The sequence below is a fragment of the Heterodontus francisci genome, chromosome 2 (genome assembly GCF_036365525.1).
Source record: "Heterodontus francisci isolate sHetFra1 chromosome 2, sHetFra1.hap1, whole genome shotgun sequence".
NCBI lineage: Eukaryota > Metazoa > Chordata > Chondrichthyes > Heterodontiformes > Heterodontidae > Heterodontus > Heterodontus francisci.
Genome location: NC_090372.1, coordinates 151316236 through 151335149, shown reverse-complemented (window position 1 = coordinate 151335149; position 18914 = coordinate 151316236). Strand labels below are relative to the sequence as shown.

Here is an 18914-nt window from a genome sequence, read left to right as displayed (position 1 = left end):
AGCCTTGGTTACCCTGCAGCCACATCTCCATAATGGCAATTAGATCATACCTGCTTACTTCTATTTGTGTTGTCAATTCATCTACTTTATTGCAAATACTGTGAGCATTCAGATAGAATGCCTTTAATTCTGTCTTTTTATTATTTTCGCAACATCCAGCCTTATCCTGCTGGCACACTCTTAAGTTTGTGCACTCTGTCCCTTCCTGCCACACTCAGATTATCAATTCCCTTTTTGCTACCTTGCTCTCTTGCCTTCCCCTCTCTTTAAATTATCACATCTTTCCTCACTTGATCCCTCGCCCCCACTATTTAGTTTGAAGCACTCTCTACCATCCTAGTTACACGGCTAGCCAGAACACTGGTCCCAGCACAGTTCAGGTGAAGACCGTCCCAACGATACAGCTCCCACTTTCCCTAATACTGGTGCCAATGCCCCATGAATCAAAACCCATTTCTCCCACAGCGATCTTTGAGCCACGCATTTAACTCTCCATTACCCTACTCCACTTTGCTTGTGGCTCAGGTAGTAATCCAGAGATTACCTTTGAGGTTCTGCTTTTTAATTTAGCCCCTAGCTGCTCATACTCCCCATGCAGAACATCTTTCCGAGCCCTATCTATGTCGTTGGTACCCATGTGGACCATGACAACTAGATCCAACCCCTCCCACTGCAAATTCCTCTCCAGCCCTGAGAAGATGTCCCGAACCCTGCCACCTGACAGGCAACACAGCCTTCTGGACTCTCACTGTTGGCCAAAGAGAATTGTGTCTATCTCATTGACTATACTATCTCCTACTACCACTACATTCCTATTTACTCCCCCCGCTTAAATGGCTTCCTGTACCATGGTGCCATGTCAGTTTGCTCATCCACCCTGCAGGCCCCGCTCTCATCCATACAAGCGGAAAGACCCTCAAACCTGTTGGACAATTGCAAGTGCTGAGGCTCCTCATTTCTGCCTTCTTTATCTCCTGACCTGCCTCATTCGCAGTCATATCCTCCTGTCCCTGACCACTGATCAAATCAGAAGACCCTATCTTAAGGGGTGTGACTGCTTTCTGGAACAAAGTGTCCAAGTAACTTTACCCTCCCTGATGCATCGCAGTGTCCGTATCTCGGCCACTAGCTCACTGACCCAGAGGTGAAGCTCTTCGAGCCGTACACACTGCAGAGGTGTTTGCCGTGAATCACACTGGCATTCACCAGCTCCTAAATACTGCAGCCGCAACGCATCGCCTGCCCTGTCATCTTTATTATGTGTTCATTTATTTTTCTTAGTTAATTAAAATTCCTTAGTTTAGATAACAGTAAAAGAGAAAATGTTCATCAACCAATCAATTACCTTCTTTGCTGTAACATCATGTTAATTTTCTTTGGAAAGCTCCGAATCCACAGACTCACCACCCTAGCTCTTCAAACTCTCGCCACAATTTCTAGGTTATCCTCTATTTCTAGGAAGCAATTGCATCTTCTACGGTGTTACGACCAAGGGGGGAGAGAAATGCACTGTTAATTCAGTCTCACTTCTCCATGTGTCACAGCACATCAATAAATTTTTCCCACCTACCAAAGAACAGCCAATTAGACTATTTGCCCCCAGGTAAAGCACACCAACCAGGTTTCTTTAAACATCATTAACTATTTATTAGAAAAAAAATAAGTCTTAACCACTAATGAGATAAATCCATATACATGAAAAGCTCCTTATTTCCCCAGACCTCATGCGCACACACATACATTCAAAAAACCAATTAACCAGGGGGAAAAAAATAAAGAGTTCTGCTTTGCAGCTGTTTGAGGAATAGAAGGAATAATAAAATAAATCAGTTTGTCACGTTCTGGTAGGAAATTCTTCAGTTGGGTGAAGTGTCCCAGAGTTGAATAGACAGATGCCACTCGAAGTCTCTCCAGGTGATGACCAGTCTGTGATGGGTCATAGTCACAGCAATTTGGCTACAGCAGATGCCACATAGCTCTTTCAGCAGGGGTTTAGCAACAGGTCGGCTTCGGATTCACAGCAGAAATACAGCAGTTGAAGCTTTCTTCAGGTTTCAAGATTTCCCAAAACACAGGAGACAATAGGAACCATAGTGGATGCAGGAATTCTTCAGAGACAGGAAGCAATAGGAATCTGCCACCTTTCAAATACAGGGTTTTTTTTTCAAGAGATGCAGGTTTCCTTCACAGAGAAAGATCTTTTTCTGGGTCTCCCACTTTGATCTCCAGGCAGGTCAAAAATCAAATTTCAAAATGCCTGCTCTTTGTCCAACTCACTGTTTTTTAAAAAAAAGTGTCCAAAGTGAAAGTAAACCATCCTGAGCCGATCACATGACCAGACACTGTGTCTACTCTGTCATTCAAGGTTTTGCTCTGAGGAGGTTAAAACTCCTGGCTGGCTTCCTTGAAACTGCTTGCTTTCCTATTCTCGTATGCAAAGTCAACACCCAAAAATTTCAGCTATTTGGAGGTGTCCATGTCCACTGAAAAGAATCCTTTGTTCAGAATTCTGTGTTTTTAAAAAACTAAGATTTTAGTACAAAAATAAAACCTCTTTTAACAGTTACTAGAGGCTGCAAAAGGAGCACCTCTTTCCCCCTCTGCACTGAATTCCCACATGAAGTGAATTCCCACCTTCATACTCTGACTATGTCTCACTCAGGCAAAGTCTCCACTCCATGCACCCCTTACTCTGTGTGGTCTGAAAACCTGACTGTTTATGTAGAGCCTCTGATGAGTCACCGGCTAGCTTAGCTTCCTGCGACAGTAATTAACACCATTGAACCAACTACTTTCAACTGACTGACAGAACAGTCACTGCCCGGCAGCACCAACATGTGATAGAGCAGATCACTGGCATACTGAAGCAACGATTCCATTGCCTGAATCACTCTGGAGGACTCAGCTGAACAGGTCTCAAGATTTGTGGTGGTATGCTGAATGCTTCACAAACTTCCCATCAGGAAGAGCCCCTGCCACCACCTATAGGCGAAAAGCTGAGAAACAGGAGTGCAAGGAGCATATGGAAGGGAGGCAGCAACTCTGACAGCCCCTTTCAGCCTGGGATGTACGTGAAGAACTAATTCAAGGATGCCAACAGTGAAATCAACCCCAATACCCCATTCACCAGCACTCCCATACTCCTTAGTTTTCGTTGTCACTGATCAAAACATAGTCCTCTTTGCCATGATGTAAAAATAAAAGATACTAAACAATCCAAACCAAATTTATAAATGAAACCATGCCATATTATACACAAACTTAAACTTATCACCCTTGAGCATTCCCTTAGTGCCTGTCTTGTGTGCCTTTGCCTGTCCTAGTGCTACTACGCTGAGTTACCCCAGTGGCTGCAGCTGGTGAAAGGCTGTTGCCCTTCACTGCAGGGGACTGCAGATGGCCTTGGAGCAGAACCTCAAGCTGCTCTGGGCCTAGATTCAAATAGCTCCACCTCAGCATGGGCTGCAGCAGTCTGGGCTGACTAGCTGACGTGCAACAGCAAGGGCACTGGCAGAGGGGCAGGGGCAAAGGTATGAATGCTGTCATCCTGAGAGAGGACAACAGGCTTGAGCACCATGGAGTCACTGCCACTCCCCTGAGGTTGGGCCTCAACAATCCTAGAGATCTGTTGGAGGGCAGATTACTGGAATGCTGTGAATCTCTGCAAGTCCCTTTAAACACTGGTATTAACAGCCTTGATGGCAGCAAGCTATGACTTCAGTCTGAGCTTCCACAGCAGCACACAGACTTTTGGCGGAAGATGCTTGTGCTGCAATGGAAGCTGAGACATTGGCCATTGGACACTGCATTACGGCTGGATCCATGAATGTCTTGTTGGAGACGGTCACCAGTTCTATGCTGGAAAGCATGGGCTCTAAGATCTGCACCAAGCCCTGTACAAAATTGATGCCGGACCCCTACATGTTCCTTGTCACTGCACGCAGGCTTTCTGGTTGGCTCCTCAATGCACCAAACATTTTCTTGTGTACACCCATCAACTTCTGTAGCCTGGTCCTCTGCAGCGGAAACTATGTGCAACCTTGCCCTCCAGGAATCCAGCAGCTGCAGTATCTTGCTCCTGTGCCCTGGCTGCAGCGCACTTGTGCCCAGTATCTCACCACATGCAAATTCGGCCTCTATGCTATTGTCTAAATTATGTGCACTGTCAGTATCTATGTATCTGAGCTGGTGGCCGTGAGTGTGAAACCTTCCTGGGCTCCCTTCATTGCCTAGCCAGGTTGCACTTCTTGGGTATCTGAAAGAGAAATGCACAAGGATAAGGTTGTGCTGAGGTGACCCAGGGGGGCGGGAGTGAAAGGTGCATGCTTAGACCTGCTGCAGCTTGCAACTCAGAAGAAATTAGGGGTTGTGGGGGAAGTAAGATGTGAGAAGGAGGGTTAAGCATGAGGATACTGTCATCTTCAATGGATTCACCCCCTCCACTAACCACGACTTCAGCAAAGTCCCTTCTGAAAATGGCCAAAAATGTCTCCTCCATGAGGTTAGAGAATGCAAGCATGCTTTCTCCCTCCTGTTGTTTCTGTGTCTCACCTTCTCCTTCAAGAAAAAGAGAAGTGCATCAGTGAGTGTCTTGCAATATCTTTGCGTGATGTGGCTGTTGTGGTTGAATAGCTGGCTGCATGTGCAAGCTGTGAGATGTAGATGTGAGGCTTGCAACAGTACTAAGTGTGTGAGGGTGAGAAGCAGCCTCTGAACGTTAGGTATGAGTTCCAATTGCCAGAGATAGATGGTAGATGAGTGATGGGGATGGGGGGGGGAAAGAGGGGGGGTGGGGGCGGTGCTGGTGGTGGGGGTTGTGGTGAGTTGAGCAGTGGCTGAAGCTAGTGATGCAGTTGATAAGATATGACATTTGAAGATGCATTCACTGACCTTGACTACTTGAGTGAGGTCATTAAGCATCATATGACACTGCATCCAGATCCTAGGGACTGCATACTTGGCATTGACCTCCGCGGCTACCTCCTCATCCTGCCTTCCCATGTGTCTGGAGGGCCTCCTGATTCCCTTTGGATACAGGACCTTTCTATTCCTTTCCACCTCCTCCAAGACACCCAGTGCAGTGTCAGAAAACCCACATGTCTGCTCCCTCCCATGGCTCAGCAATTTTTCTCTCTTTCCTATATCAGATGTAGCTCACAAAAGACTCCTTGCACCTGCTACAGCCACAATGCACTTGCCTTTAAGAGGCATTAGCTAGCTTTATGCAGTGGTGGCAAGTTATATTTTTAGGCCCCCTGCTGACACATGCAGCCAATCAACAGCACAGTTAGCACTGGCTGCATGCAGAAATCAAGAAGTGGCGTTGCCTGCATTACACTGAATAGATGCAGGCTAACTGCACATCACAATCCCTGCTCCTGTTTTCGGGGGCTATCCAATTTAGCCCCCAGAGCCTCTAACATAATTAAAAAGGAATTTCTAAGTATTTGGAAAAGGAGGAACATAAAAAAGAAAGAAATTACAGTTATATAGTACTTTTCACATCCTCAGGACATAATATGCAGGAAGGCCAGGAAAATAAAATTAGACTAGATACCTTCAGATGAGAATTTACATGGAAATTACAGCACGGAAGGAGATCCATGAATCTTTAAGTACCAACAGTACCTCACCAACGTAACTTTAATAGCTGGTATTCAGGACAATGCTAACAAATTAATTTGTACTTCTGTTACCATACTTAACGTTCACTCAAATAGCTTTAACTTGTCCTGCATGGCAAATACAGTTGAATGGACAGAGGTAACATTTTTACTCCAAAATTGTTCTAATTCATAGTTATAAATCAGAGATTATTTAAAGAAGGGCACTGAGTGACGAGATCCTGTATTTCCACACATTTCTTCCGTTCCATTGAATAATATTTATCAATTTGAAAAAAATCTGAAAGACTATTAGATAAACAGCATGCAATATAAAATATGCACAAGATATTCATCACACAGGAGATCAAAGCATTTGAGACTATCATTTACCAGTTAACATCCTGTGAACTCCTCTGACTTTATATGAATGATTCACATTTTCTAGCTTCATTAAAGAAAATTACACATCATTTTAATAACTGCTGATTTATTGATCGGCAACATAACCAACAGGTTACTTGTGAGTACTAACACCATCCCACCAATAACCTGCTCATTGTTGCTCAATTCAGGTTCTGTCAGAAGCACTGCACTCCGTACCTAATCACAGCCTTGATTCACATATGTGCACAAGAGATGAATGCCGGAGTAGAGGGGACAGCAGCTGCTCTTGACATCAAGGTATGACACCAAAGAGCTCTAGCAAAACTGCAAATATTGGGGGTCCTGGGGAAAATCTGCATCAGTGGCATGGCTAGTGGAAACAATTATCCCATCTCCGTAACACGGCTGATGGACATCCTCAGGAAAATATTTTTGGTCCAACCATCAGCTACTTCAATTGCTTTCCTTTGGTAACATCATAAGTAAAGCCTTTCACTGACAATTCTACAGTTGGCATCTCTTAAAAATTCTTCGGATAATGAAACAGACCATGCCTATCTACAGCAGAATCTTATCAGGCTTGGGCTTACAAGTAGCAGGTAATATTTGTGCCACATAAGAGCCAGGCAATGCCCTTCTCCAACAAGAACAAGCCTAGAGATCAATGCCTGAACTTTAACAGAACCACGAATGCTTAATTCCCCACCACTAAGATCCAGGGGATCATCACTCACCAGAAGCTTACGTGGGTCAGCCATATCAACCAAGAGGCTACAACTGCAAGCAGAGGCTGGGTTCTCACTCACCTACTGATCATCAAAAGCCTCACACCATCTACAAGGTACAAGTCAAGAGTGCGATGGAATATGCACCATTCGCCTCGATAGGTACAGGCACAGTGCATGAAGCTCTACACCAAAGACAGAACAGTTTGTTCAATTGGTGCTCAATATTCACCCCTCCAACACCAGTACACGCATACAGTATACACGATGTAATGCAGCAACTCATCAAGCTTTTTTTTTTACAGCACCCACCAGCACGGTGACCTCTATTACCCTGAAACTCAAAAAGCAGCAGCTTGGTTGGAATGCCATCACTCCCAAGTTAATTTCAAGCTACACATATCCTCACTTGGGTATTATTGTTATTGCTTTGTCACTGGGACAGACTTCTGGAATTATCTGACAAATACCATTTGGGTAGTACCAACACTACGAGGGTTGCAGCAGCTCGAGGAGAAGACCCACCTCCACATTCTCAGGACAGCTAGCACTGTGCAATAAAGTCAGCCTTGACAGCTAAACCTACAACCAGGGAGGAACAAAAAGCCTGCACTACATAATATGTATTTTTGTCTAACTCATGCAGGATATTATAATTAAGTTCTCAAAAATACACTAAATAGATAGAAAACCTCCATTCTTCTTTATTCCTAGGGCCATTTTAGATGAATATAAACAAATTCCAGTTGACCAGCACTTCTTTTATCATTCTTTGGATGAACTAGATAGTGGTTTGCAAGTGGTGAAGCAGGGGGTATACATGATTCTTTCAAGATTTGATAAGAAGCTCCCCCCACCTTACTTGGGTTATGCTGATAATCAAATTCTAAAGGTTGTTTACAAGACTTGAAGCTATCACCGCCACTCCAAAGGCACATCCCAAACTCCAAGACTATGGTTTATATTCGACATCAGGAGAAAGATTCAAACAAGGCAGATGTGTTGCGCTCTTGTAAAAGACAGACCACTTCCATTGGAAGTGAGCAAAGTTTTCAGGAATATAGTATCTTTATAATACTAAATTACTCAAAAATTAAAAGTCGGTGAGTGTTTTTGTAAAAAAAAACTATCCTTTATCTATATATAGCAAAGGCCCTTTTCAGTGTTTTGAGAGTCTGTTCTAAGATCCAGTTACTGGCAGTGCATCCATTAGTCTTCAAGAAAGACGTGTGAAATTTTTTTTTGACAATATCCATATTAAAAGGATATACACCAGAAATAACAGTATTTTACTTATTAAGTGCCTCCAAGAAGCTTTACCTATATTACAGGTTCTGATAAAACTTTCAGTATGTCCATTTTTACTCAAATTTTCAAGTCCAACTCTTGATAAAAAGTTTTAACTTTGACAAATACATCCAGATTTTTTCCTACTTGAATAATAGGTTTACAACTAACTCTACCAGAATTTCGAAAACTAATCACACCATTCAGTATGCTCAAGTGTTTTTCTAATTGTTTTACACAGTGCAGCACAGGTTACAAAATCACTGGATTATTTTAGTGAAGACATTCCCATGAGGATAACTGATGGGAAAATGTAAGATTAAATAACAGACAAGCAAGAATTATTTCATATGTACTGGGATGTTTGATGATCAATGCAGGAGTATTTCCCCCACATCGTTAGAGATAATAAAAATAGAAATATCCAAAGCAAAAAAAGGAATTATTCACATAACAGTGGCGCAGTGGTTAGCACCGCAGCCTCACAGCTCCAGCGACCCGGGTTCAATTCTGGGTACTGCCTGTGTGGAGTTTGCAAGTTCTCCCTGTGTCTGCGTGGGTTTCCTCCGGGTGCTCCGGTTTCCTCCCACATGCCAAAGACTTGCAGGTTGATAGGTAAATTGGCCATTATAAATTGCCCCTAGTATAGGTAGGTGGTAGGGAAATATAGGGACAGGTGGGGATGTGGTAGGAATGTGGGATTAGTGCAGGATTAGTATAAATGGGTGGTTGATGGTCGGCACAGACTCGGTGGGCCGAAGGGCCTGTTTCAGTGCTGTATCTCTAAACTAAACTAAATAACTAGTAATTATTAAGCTTGGCAGCCTTAATAATATGTTCTCATAAGACAACTGGAGTTTTGGGGTTTGTATAGTGGGAACCAACATTTTTTGTATGTTGCCACAGAGGCGCAACCAGAAACAAATGTAACGAGGGCAGATGCCTTACATTTCACTCCAGTGCCTGTGCATATACATGATGGAATTATACAGGGGTGCATATGGTCACATTGCAGACTTCCCACAGTGCAATTCATGCTCCAGGTACAGCATTTGCCCTGCATCCAAGGAACAGTTTCAAGTGACGACACTACACGACAAAGAGCTGCACAAGCAGGAAATGTTGTTCACATAGATTTACTGCGTGGAAACCTTTGACACTGAAGGATGAGGAGGAGTTGCAGTATTCTCTTATGTTTCTGACACAATCAGAAAGTCCCAAATTCAATTTCCTAAAATGATGGCTGATGGAGTATGATGTAGGTAAGTGTGAGGTTACTCACTTTGGCAGGAAGAATAGAAAAGCAGATTTTTTGAAATGGTAAGAAACTTTTAAATGTTGATGTTCAGAGAGATTTGGGTGCCCTTGTAGGAGAAATGCTAAAAGTTAGCATTCAGGTACAGCAAGCACTTAGGAAGGCAAATGGCATGTTGGCTTTTATTGCAAGGGGATTGGAGTACAAAAAAAAAGTCTTGCTGAAATTGTACAGGGCTTTGGTGAGACCATACCTAGAGTACTGTAAGCAGTTTTGGTCTCCATATTTAAAGGAAGGATATACTTGCATTGAAGCCAGTTCAGCGAAGGCTCACTAGATAGGTCCTTGAGATGAGAGGGTTATCCTGTGATGAGTGGTGAGCAGATTGAGCCTATCATCTCTGGAGTTGAGAAGATGAGAGGTGATCTCATTGAAACATACAGGATTCTGAAGGGGCTTGACAGTAGACACAAAGGTTATTTCGCCTGGCTGGGAAATCTAGAACATGAGGGCACAGTCTTAGGATAAAGGGGTCAATTATTTCAGACTGAGATGAGGAGGAATTTCTTCACTCAGAGGGTTGCAAATCTTTGGATTTCTCTACCCCAGAGGGCTGTGGATCCTTAGTCATTGAATATATTCAACATTGAGATAACAGGTTTTTGGACTCTTAAGGGATATGGGGATCGGGCAGGAAAGTGGATTTATCAGAGATCAGCCATGATCTTACTGAACGGCCTAAACTGAATTAGAACTCAACACACAACCTCCTGGCCCAGCAGCAAAAGGACTGCCAACTGAGCCAAGTTTGTACACAATGCTAGAGAGGATGTGGGAGCAGTGGGCTTTAGGCTTGCAAAGCTAAGAATTAACATTTTGTGATATTATACAGCGGTTTAGTTTGTTTGTATTGTATATGACTCAATGGTTGGCCATTTTGAATATAGCGCTGGCAATTTAAAATGGCAGTGATTAAGCAGAACAACTTCTAAACAAAAGTCTATTTTATCTTGAGATTAAAAGTCATAAAAACTGAAAGTCACCAATTCCATTGAACAACTTAAAATATAGGACTATAAATTTTCACTAACTTGAATTATGAATCAGATGAGAGGACTGTACATGTGGTCACACTTATGAGAAGCGCGACGATGAAAAAATATAGACGCAAACTGAAGAGTCGTAAAAATTGACTTTACCTTTTTTTTAAAAAAAAATGGGCAATGCTGCAAAAGATGGCCACACATGTATTCAAACATTGCCACACTGTCTGTTTAGAACAAAGAACGCCTAACTAGGTTGAGAGGTGTCAATTACACACATCCTGAAACATTCCTGAATTGAATCTACGAAAAGAAAGAAAGTATGAAGTGGAAACATTATAACCGGATTATTGTCATCCTGGGCCATTGTGTGATCACCATGGGAGAAGAGATCAAAGAGCCTCCTACTAGAATATGATGCAACAAACTTTTACCTTAAAAAAGGCAGACACAGACACACACACAGAATGAAGCATCACCAATAATCTTGTCCAGCCAAGAGCTGGGAGAAAATCCAGCAAGGCAGAAGGGAGGTGCCCTGCTGTGAATTCTACATTTCCAACCTATGCAGCAGTGAATTGAAAGTGATCCTGTCTTCAAACTGAACTTTCCACCGAGAAACCTACAAGCACCTCAGGCCTGCAGCCAACAAGAACTTGACTTGAGAGAGAATTCAACAGGTTTACCGTGAACCATGAAACCCTACCTCATTTGAAAACCACTTACCCCTTTTCCTCTCCGTTTGTCTCTTCGTGTGCGTGCACGTACAAGTGAATGTTTTGGACGCAGGTGCGACAATTTCGGGATAAGGCATATTGATCAATAAATAATCAATCTTCTGTTTTAAACCTACAAGAAAACCAGTCCTTGTCCGTTCATTTGACAAATGAAACACAACAGGGTTAAACCCTAATAACAAAAAACACTTGCTGCAATCAGTTGGAAGTTGATCAGTGGGAACCACCCACAGCCCTCACCACATGGCCGTAACAATGTAAATGTGCCAGTAGATTAGCGACAGTTAACACATTGTAACCAGAGTGAAGCACATCACAGAGCACAGGAGGTGGCAATTTGGCCCATCTTGTCTGTGCTGGCTCTTTTAAAGAGCTATCTAGTTAATCGCACTCCTCTGCTCTTTGCCATAGCGCTGCAAATTTATCTGAGCATGTATCCAATTCTCTTTTAAAAGTTACTATTGAATCTGCTTCCATTACTTTTTCAGGTAGTGAATTACAGATCATAACTTGCTGCATTAAAAAAATTCTCATTTCCTGAGATGTTTATATATATGCAGAGTATTCTCTCAAGTGTAACAGTTTACACTGGAGAGTTTATTTTGGAATAAATACAGATTCAAATCCAAATTACATTACTTTAGATCAATATTAAACACTATGATTGACCATTCTATTGCACTCAATTAGAGTAATGTTTTCAAAATTTTAATTTTGTGTCCTCTGTACATCCATGTAAATGCTATTGGTAATACAATTTATTAGAAGAAGAGAGCCAGTGAGTTAATTTCAATCTTTTCTAAACTTCTGATTTAGAACTGATCCCAAACTTTCAAAAATAAGTTATTGGGGTATGGAATCAAATGGCAATAATGCATGATTTATGCATGCATGCATGCATCAGGAAAGGGTTTACTTAGTTATTGTGAAAAGTTGTAACAATCCAAACTGGAGCACATATTCTTGTTCCTGTTTAAATGAAAGGTCTTGGGGACAAATCCTGTCAAACTGATAAGCAAGTGTAAAACTGTCACCAAGTTTACCTCAGGAACTGGCAGTGTAAATGCAGAAAGAACCATCATGCCAACATTCAATGTTTCTAGGCAACACTGGCATCTGCTCATCATTTTCAACACTAGGACATAATAACTACATAACACAAATCTCAACATCAGACCTCACAATGTATCTTAAAACAGCAAGATGTCCTGCTGCAGCTGCAAATTTTAGTGGTGCCCAAAATATTGTAAACCACAGTGGTGTTGCTCCAGGTATTAGCGTTAAGTCTTCAGGCATCATAAAGTTGGACTCAGGACTGCTTTGGAAGAGTCAAGACCAACTTAGTTATTACATGGAAAACCAATCTATACAGACATCATTAACAAAATGAAAAACTAAAAAAAATTTAATAGAAAGAACCACAAATACTGGTTGCTTAAACATAAGTTTTCTACTCACTTACAAAAGTAAGTATAAAAAGTTAACAGAGCAAACGAGTGATAGAATTACTAGAGTAGCGATTTCTACCAATGGCATCAGCTTAAATGAAACTACATTAAAAATAACTCAAAGGAGAAGCACTGAGGCCCCTCCAACTGGCCAAACATTTTACAACACATCACAAAGTTGGAGATACCCAAACTCTAAAAGTGGTAAATATTCATTTTTCCTTCATTGACATCTCTCCCTACTCCCCCACCCTGCCCCCAGCAGCCCCCAACCCCACAATAATGCTCCTTTGCAGTCAGAATTAGTCATTATGGCACAGGAGGCCATTCATCCCTTCGAGTCCTGGCTGGCTCTCTGTAGAGCAATATGCTCAGTCCCATTTGCCCTGTTCTTTCCCCATGCCCTGAAGTCTAATTCCCTCAAATGCCAATCCAATTTCCTTTTGAACTCATTCATTGTCTCTACTTCCACCACCCTTGTAGGCAGCGAGTTCCAGGTAATTAACATTTACTGCATAAAAAGGTCTTCCTCACAGCCCCCTGCCTTTCTTGCCCAAAACCTTCAATCCATATCCCCTAGTCCTTGTACTAATGGGAACAGCTTTTCTTTGTTTCCTTTATCTAATCTTGTCATAACCTAGTACACCTCTATCAAATCTCCCTTCAATCTCCTGTGCTACAAGGAGAACAATCCCAGCTTCTCCAACCTAACCTTGTAGCTAAAATCCCTCATCCTTGGAACCATTCTGGTAAATCTCCTCTACAGCATCTCAACAACCTCCACATCCTTTCTAAAGTGTGATGACCACAACTGGACACCATACCCTAATTGTAGCCTAACCAGAGCTTTATACAGGTTCAGCATAACTTCTCTGCTTTTGTACTCAATACCTCTATTTATGAGCCCAAGATCCCATATGTTTTGTTAACTACTACCTCAATATGTCCTGCCACCTTCGAAGATCAATGCATATGAACCTCCAGGTACCTCTGTCCCTGCACACTCCTTGGAATTGTTCCATTAAGTTTATATTTCCTCTGTCTATCCCTTCTGACAAAATGTAGTACCTCACACTTCTCTGTATTAAATTCCATTTGTTAGCCTATTAAAAGTATTGAGTCATGGAATGTCCTCAAAATAGCCAAATACTCCTTTACCTCTAAAATAAACCCTCGGTTTACAGAACTACTTATGCACTTTGCACACAACATTTTCTGCCAGTGGGCCATAATTTGATATGCCAGGGCATCTAATGGCGATTGCCATTAGTTAGACTTGCTTATGCATTTAGGTTATAAAAATTTTTGCATCACAAGTTTCTGAAAATGCAAGCTGATAATGTTGCACCAAGCAAAACCAGGCATCTGGGACCAATCATATTCAGGGATTAGAAAATTAACAGTGTAAGGACACAGAAGGAAGTACAAGTTAAAACCTGAATGAATGAGACTCCACACTTGTAAGAGCTTGGTTTCAGTGCGAGAGAAGCTGACTGGTAGTAATTAACATTTATCATGTAATTAAATGGTACTTAGACTGAAATGAACAAGACTTAAACTTCTGTGGTGAGTTTATTTTATATCTACTGCACAGGTATGGGAACCTCATGTTATTCAATGCATTTCAATGATGACCAGATAGCGAGATGCTGTTTTCACAAAGCTAAGAGCTGAGCAACACATATCAGATAGAAACTTCTGGATTTCCACATTTGTCTGTGTATCTGACCTCGCCGCAGCAAGTGCACATAAATAATGTTGAGCTCCATTATTCTCACCGTTATTTTGACAGCAAATTATGAGTCAACATTTTTAAGAAATGTTCATTTTTAAAACCAAATAAAACTTTACATCCATTGAACCCATATTGTGCAATTACTGTAATATACTGTTTACAACCCGTGTAAAATCTCATGAATCCATTTCACTGGGTCCATATTCTCAGGTTTAGGCCACAATACCTATTGGAATACATATTCAGCTGTTTCAAGCACCATCATAAAACATTACAGATTACTAACAAATTAAATCATCAGAATTCAAAAGCACGTCGAAACACAGGGAAAATCTGATGATCCAAGATTTTTCTTCAACAACTCAGCTCTATCTCCTTGCCTAATTATATAAACAACTAAAACGAAAACTGAACAAAATGCTTAAATTGTAAAACAGACATTATAAATACTTATTCTCTACTTAAAACACCTGATGAGATAAAAGCAATCAAGGCTCTAAAATCCCTTTTGGAGTTGGCTTGTCATTTTTACAGCGCGACATAACCCAACACCTCCTGACGGATCAATGTAGAGAAAATCAGAAAGGTCCTTAGTTCAACCCAGAAAGATTTGTGAACCGTGGGATTACAAACTTGGATCATTTGCAATTAAGAGGTCTGTTTAGCAGCTAAACAGGAAACAAAACGTCCCTGTTCTCCGGTGAAAGACAGACTGCCCTCTCTGAAAGTTACTGAGTTTGAACTTTCAAGTAAAACACTGGCTGCAGTCCTGTGAAGTGCATGCTTCTCTGCTTTTCCCTTTCTCGGCAGGGACGGCAATAAACCCTCGCGTGTGGCCTTTCTCTCTCTCCGACTGCAATGTGCTGTCAGAGCGGGTCTCACCGGATAAAATAACGACACATTCCTCTCCTGCTGGAGATGGATCATCAAACAAGCGGCAGGCCGGCCCTGGGGTGGGGACAATGGGAAAGGGACTGACATTCAAAATAGGGCATGAACGCGACACCATCACCTCGCCCTCGTCATCTTGTACCAGTGCGGGCGGAGGTTACTGACAAGTTTTACCCTCACCACAGGAAGATGCTTTCTCTGGGGCGGTTAAAGATGCCTAAAGTCCAATTTCTCGTTACCTCGTTCTTCTGAGGGTCCCAGGACTTCCACTTTCACGTACCTCTGGGAGTCACTCGGGATCTTTTATGTGGGTCTCTACTTATGCTTTCTGATACTCTCAGCCTCTCGTGGGGTGGGGGGTCTCAGCCCCCGCTTTTTTGGGGTAGATGAGGGTCTCTGGCCCTCCTCTGATGTCCAGACCCCAATCACCTCATTTACCCCGAGGGAGTCTCCTGCCTGGTTCCACTCTGCGTTTCTCTGATATCCCTTCCTTGGCTCTGTGTGCCTCTCACTCAGACTGCTCTGCGCTGCACTCTCACTCACGCTGCTCTTCCACCAAACATACCTGGGTCACCAGGGGGATAAGGGTCTGCTCCACGGACCTGGTTTTGATCTCCAGCCCGGAATCGGTGTTGCAGTGAGAAGAAGCCATGATGCCGCTGACTCTACCAGTGCCGCTACTGTAACAGAGCAAAGCCCCGTCTCTCCCGCTCCCTCTCCAGGAGTGACTGAGAGGCGGGAGGGAGTTGCGTCTCTTTCCGGCGGTAGGAGGGGCTCTGGAATGGATCTGTGGGTGGGAGGTTGTAATGTTGTGGTTTGTCTTTTCACTCGCGCTCTGATTCTACTTTGTTTTCTAATTAAAACCTGGTTTCAGAAAACAAAAATGCATTGAGTTCAGTGTCTCCTGAATGTCTGCAATGGAGCGCGAGGAAAGCGGCAGACGCTGGCAGAAAGAGCTGGCCCGAGTCCGGCCAGGGACACGGGGACAGGAGGCGGTAACAGCAGCGACATGAGTCCGCCAGCTATCACACCGCCCCGCAGACCTTCTCAACTTTAGCACCAAGTTAGAGCAATGACGACGATGGCCAAAAGGAAATATGTAGATTTATGCTCGTGTTATTTTGGCGGGTTACAACGAAAGGTTACTGACAAAGTCGATTGGGAAAGCATTTCCCCCTCGCGTTTTTTATTTCCTGCCAAAGGTGGGTAACGTCAAAACCCCACTCTTGGGAAAATGATTTTAGGTTAGATGTGTTTGAGTTAGAATTTTTGAATTGAAAGCTTGTTTGTAAACATAGCAACCCGCAATCTGTTTACATGATTTAAGGTTGGTTGGCGCCACATGTCATGAATCCATTTCTGCGTTTTTTGCATTATGTATTTTACTGCACTTTAGATCCACATAAACGCACTATGCGAGCTGTTCTTGGTGAAATTTTAACATTTGCAGTAATATCTCGTCTATCTTGTGTGAGGTACTTTAATGAGGTACACGCACCTTTTGCTCCAGAGCGACACATACAACTCCGAGATCTCGGTTCCGCCAACAAACTGAAGAGTTACTGAACGGTACTGGTTCAAATTATGTTTGCATTATAAACATAGTAATAATTCGATATCTCATTTAAAACAGTGTAGGAATTGGTGTACGTCCCCTTCCTGTTTCTAATTTACAGTTAGGAATTGGTTTCAGAATGGATTCAATGCAAACTGATCAAATTCACAGGTAATGTCAAACAAGAAAGCATAATTGAATCTGAGAAGGAGGCTAGGGAACTACAAAATGAGTTAGACAAAATATGAAAGTAAGCACAAGAATGACAGATGAAATTTAGCACAAAGCAATGTAAAATAAAAATGAGTGGCGCAAGTATTCCATGAATAGTGTGGAAATGACGAAAGGCGAAGCGGAAAGGGGTTCCGATGAAAGGTCACAGATATGAAACGTTAACTCTGCTTCTCTCTCCACAGATGCTGCCTGACCTGCTGAGTATTTCCTGCACTTTGTTTTTATTTCAGATTTCCAGCATGCACATTATTTTACTTTTGCAGAAAGAGATCCAATGTTTTGAGTGGATTTAGCACTCGGCATAGCCAATTACTGCTGAACAGCAATCATAGGAACACCAGTGTGCCTTTCAACCCCTCCAGACTCTCCTGCCATTCAATTAGATCACGATTTGTACTTCAGTTCCATTTACCCACTTTGATCCATATCCCCTGATACCCTTGCCTAATAAAAATCTGTTACTCTCAGGCTAAAGGCAGTTTCAATTAATTCTGACTAAAAAAGTTAAGCTTATTACACTTGCCTCCACAGCCTTTTGTAAGAAAGAATTCCAGATATTCACTACCCTTTGTGATTTCACTCCGGCATGGCCTGGGTCCAATTTAAGAATTGATTTTTAATTCATCCCTAATTGCCCTTGAGAAAGTGGTGGTGAACCACCTTCTTGAATACAACTGAGTGGTTTGCTAAGCCATTTCAGAGGACAGCTAAGAGTCAACCACATTGCTGTGTATTTGGAGTCACGTATAGACCCTACTGGGTAACGACAGCAGATTTCTTTCTCTAAATGCCATTATTGAACCAGATGGGTTTTTTACAATAATCCTCTAGTTTCATGGTCACCATTATTGATTCTAGCCTTTTTCTCCAGATTTATTTAATTAATTGAATTTAAATTCCCCAGCTGCCCTGGTGGGATTTGGACTCGTATCTCTGGTTCATGAGTACAGGACTTTGGATTAGTAGTTCAGTAACATAGCCATTATGCAACTGTATCCTCAAGTTGTGCCCCTTAGTCTAGGTTCCCTCACTAGACAAAATTGTTCCTCAGTACTTACCTCTGTATTTAATACTTTTATCATTTTAAGGACCTCAGTAGATCACTTCCCAACATTCTAAACGCATGGGAATGCAAGCCAAGTTATTGCAACCTGTCCTCATAATTCAATCTTTTAAGCCCTAGTATCATGTTGGTAAATCTGCACTGTACCCTCTCCAAGGCCAGTGTATTATCCCCAAGATGTGGTGCCCAAAACTGAATGCAGTACTCCTGATGGAACTAACGAAAAGCAACAACTTGTATTTATATAGCGGCATTAACATAATAAAATGCCCAAAGTGCTTCACAGGAGCATTGTAAAAAAAAAAATTGACACCAAGCCACATAAAGAAGTATTACAGCAGATAACAAAAAGCTTGGTTAAAGAGACAGGTTTTAAGAAAAGGACTAAAAAGAGACAGAGAGCTTTAGGGAGGGATTTCCAGAGCCTAGGACCTTGTGACACAGTCAGCAAAAAAAATGCAGTGTGCAGAATGCAGTTTAATGACCTGATACACTCTGGGAAGGTGACTGCAACCCCCAACCCTCAGGACAGGCCTCACCCTCCAGCAGACGAACCAGCTGAGGAGCTTGAGGCCCAATGCTGCTCGTGAACATGGAAGGAGTGTGGGCCCAGGGCACTTACTTACCCCTCAGAATGGCTCAGAGCCATAGTGCTGCTGAGGACCTGCCAGCACTGAAACATGCAGCTTCTAATGAATAGGAGCACCTGGCAATTGACCATAGAGGCCAGCAGTGCCTTATCTCACACTCTTTTTTTCCTTGTAGGAAAAACAGGCCTATAATGACCATAAGAGCGCCCGGATGGGAGGAGGGGTTTCCTACCTTCACGTTATCACCGCCATAGATGAGAGCACCATGGACATTGCCAGGGCTGCAGATGAACAGCAAATCAGGCCAGATGAAATGGGCATCCACAGTGGAGATGGTGATTAGAGAGTGCTTATATTCATT

General features: G+C 42.5%; 1 protein-coding gene across 1 annotated transcript in view; it reads right to left on the bottom strand.

Annotated features, from left to right (window-relative positions):
* Positions 1–15821, bottom strand: part of ctnnal1 (catenin (cadherin-associated protein), alpha-like 1) — a 412359-nt gene extending 396538 nt beyond the window's left edge. The window contains exon 1 of the mRNA XM_068011975.1: positions 15677–15821. Coding sequence (XP_067868076.1) covers positions 15677–15763 — 87 coding nt within the window. The 5' untranslated portion in view covers positions 15764–15821. The remainder of the gene's footprint in view (positions 1–15676) is intronic.
* Positions 15822–18914: the final 3093 nt, after the last annotated feature.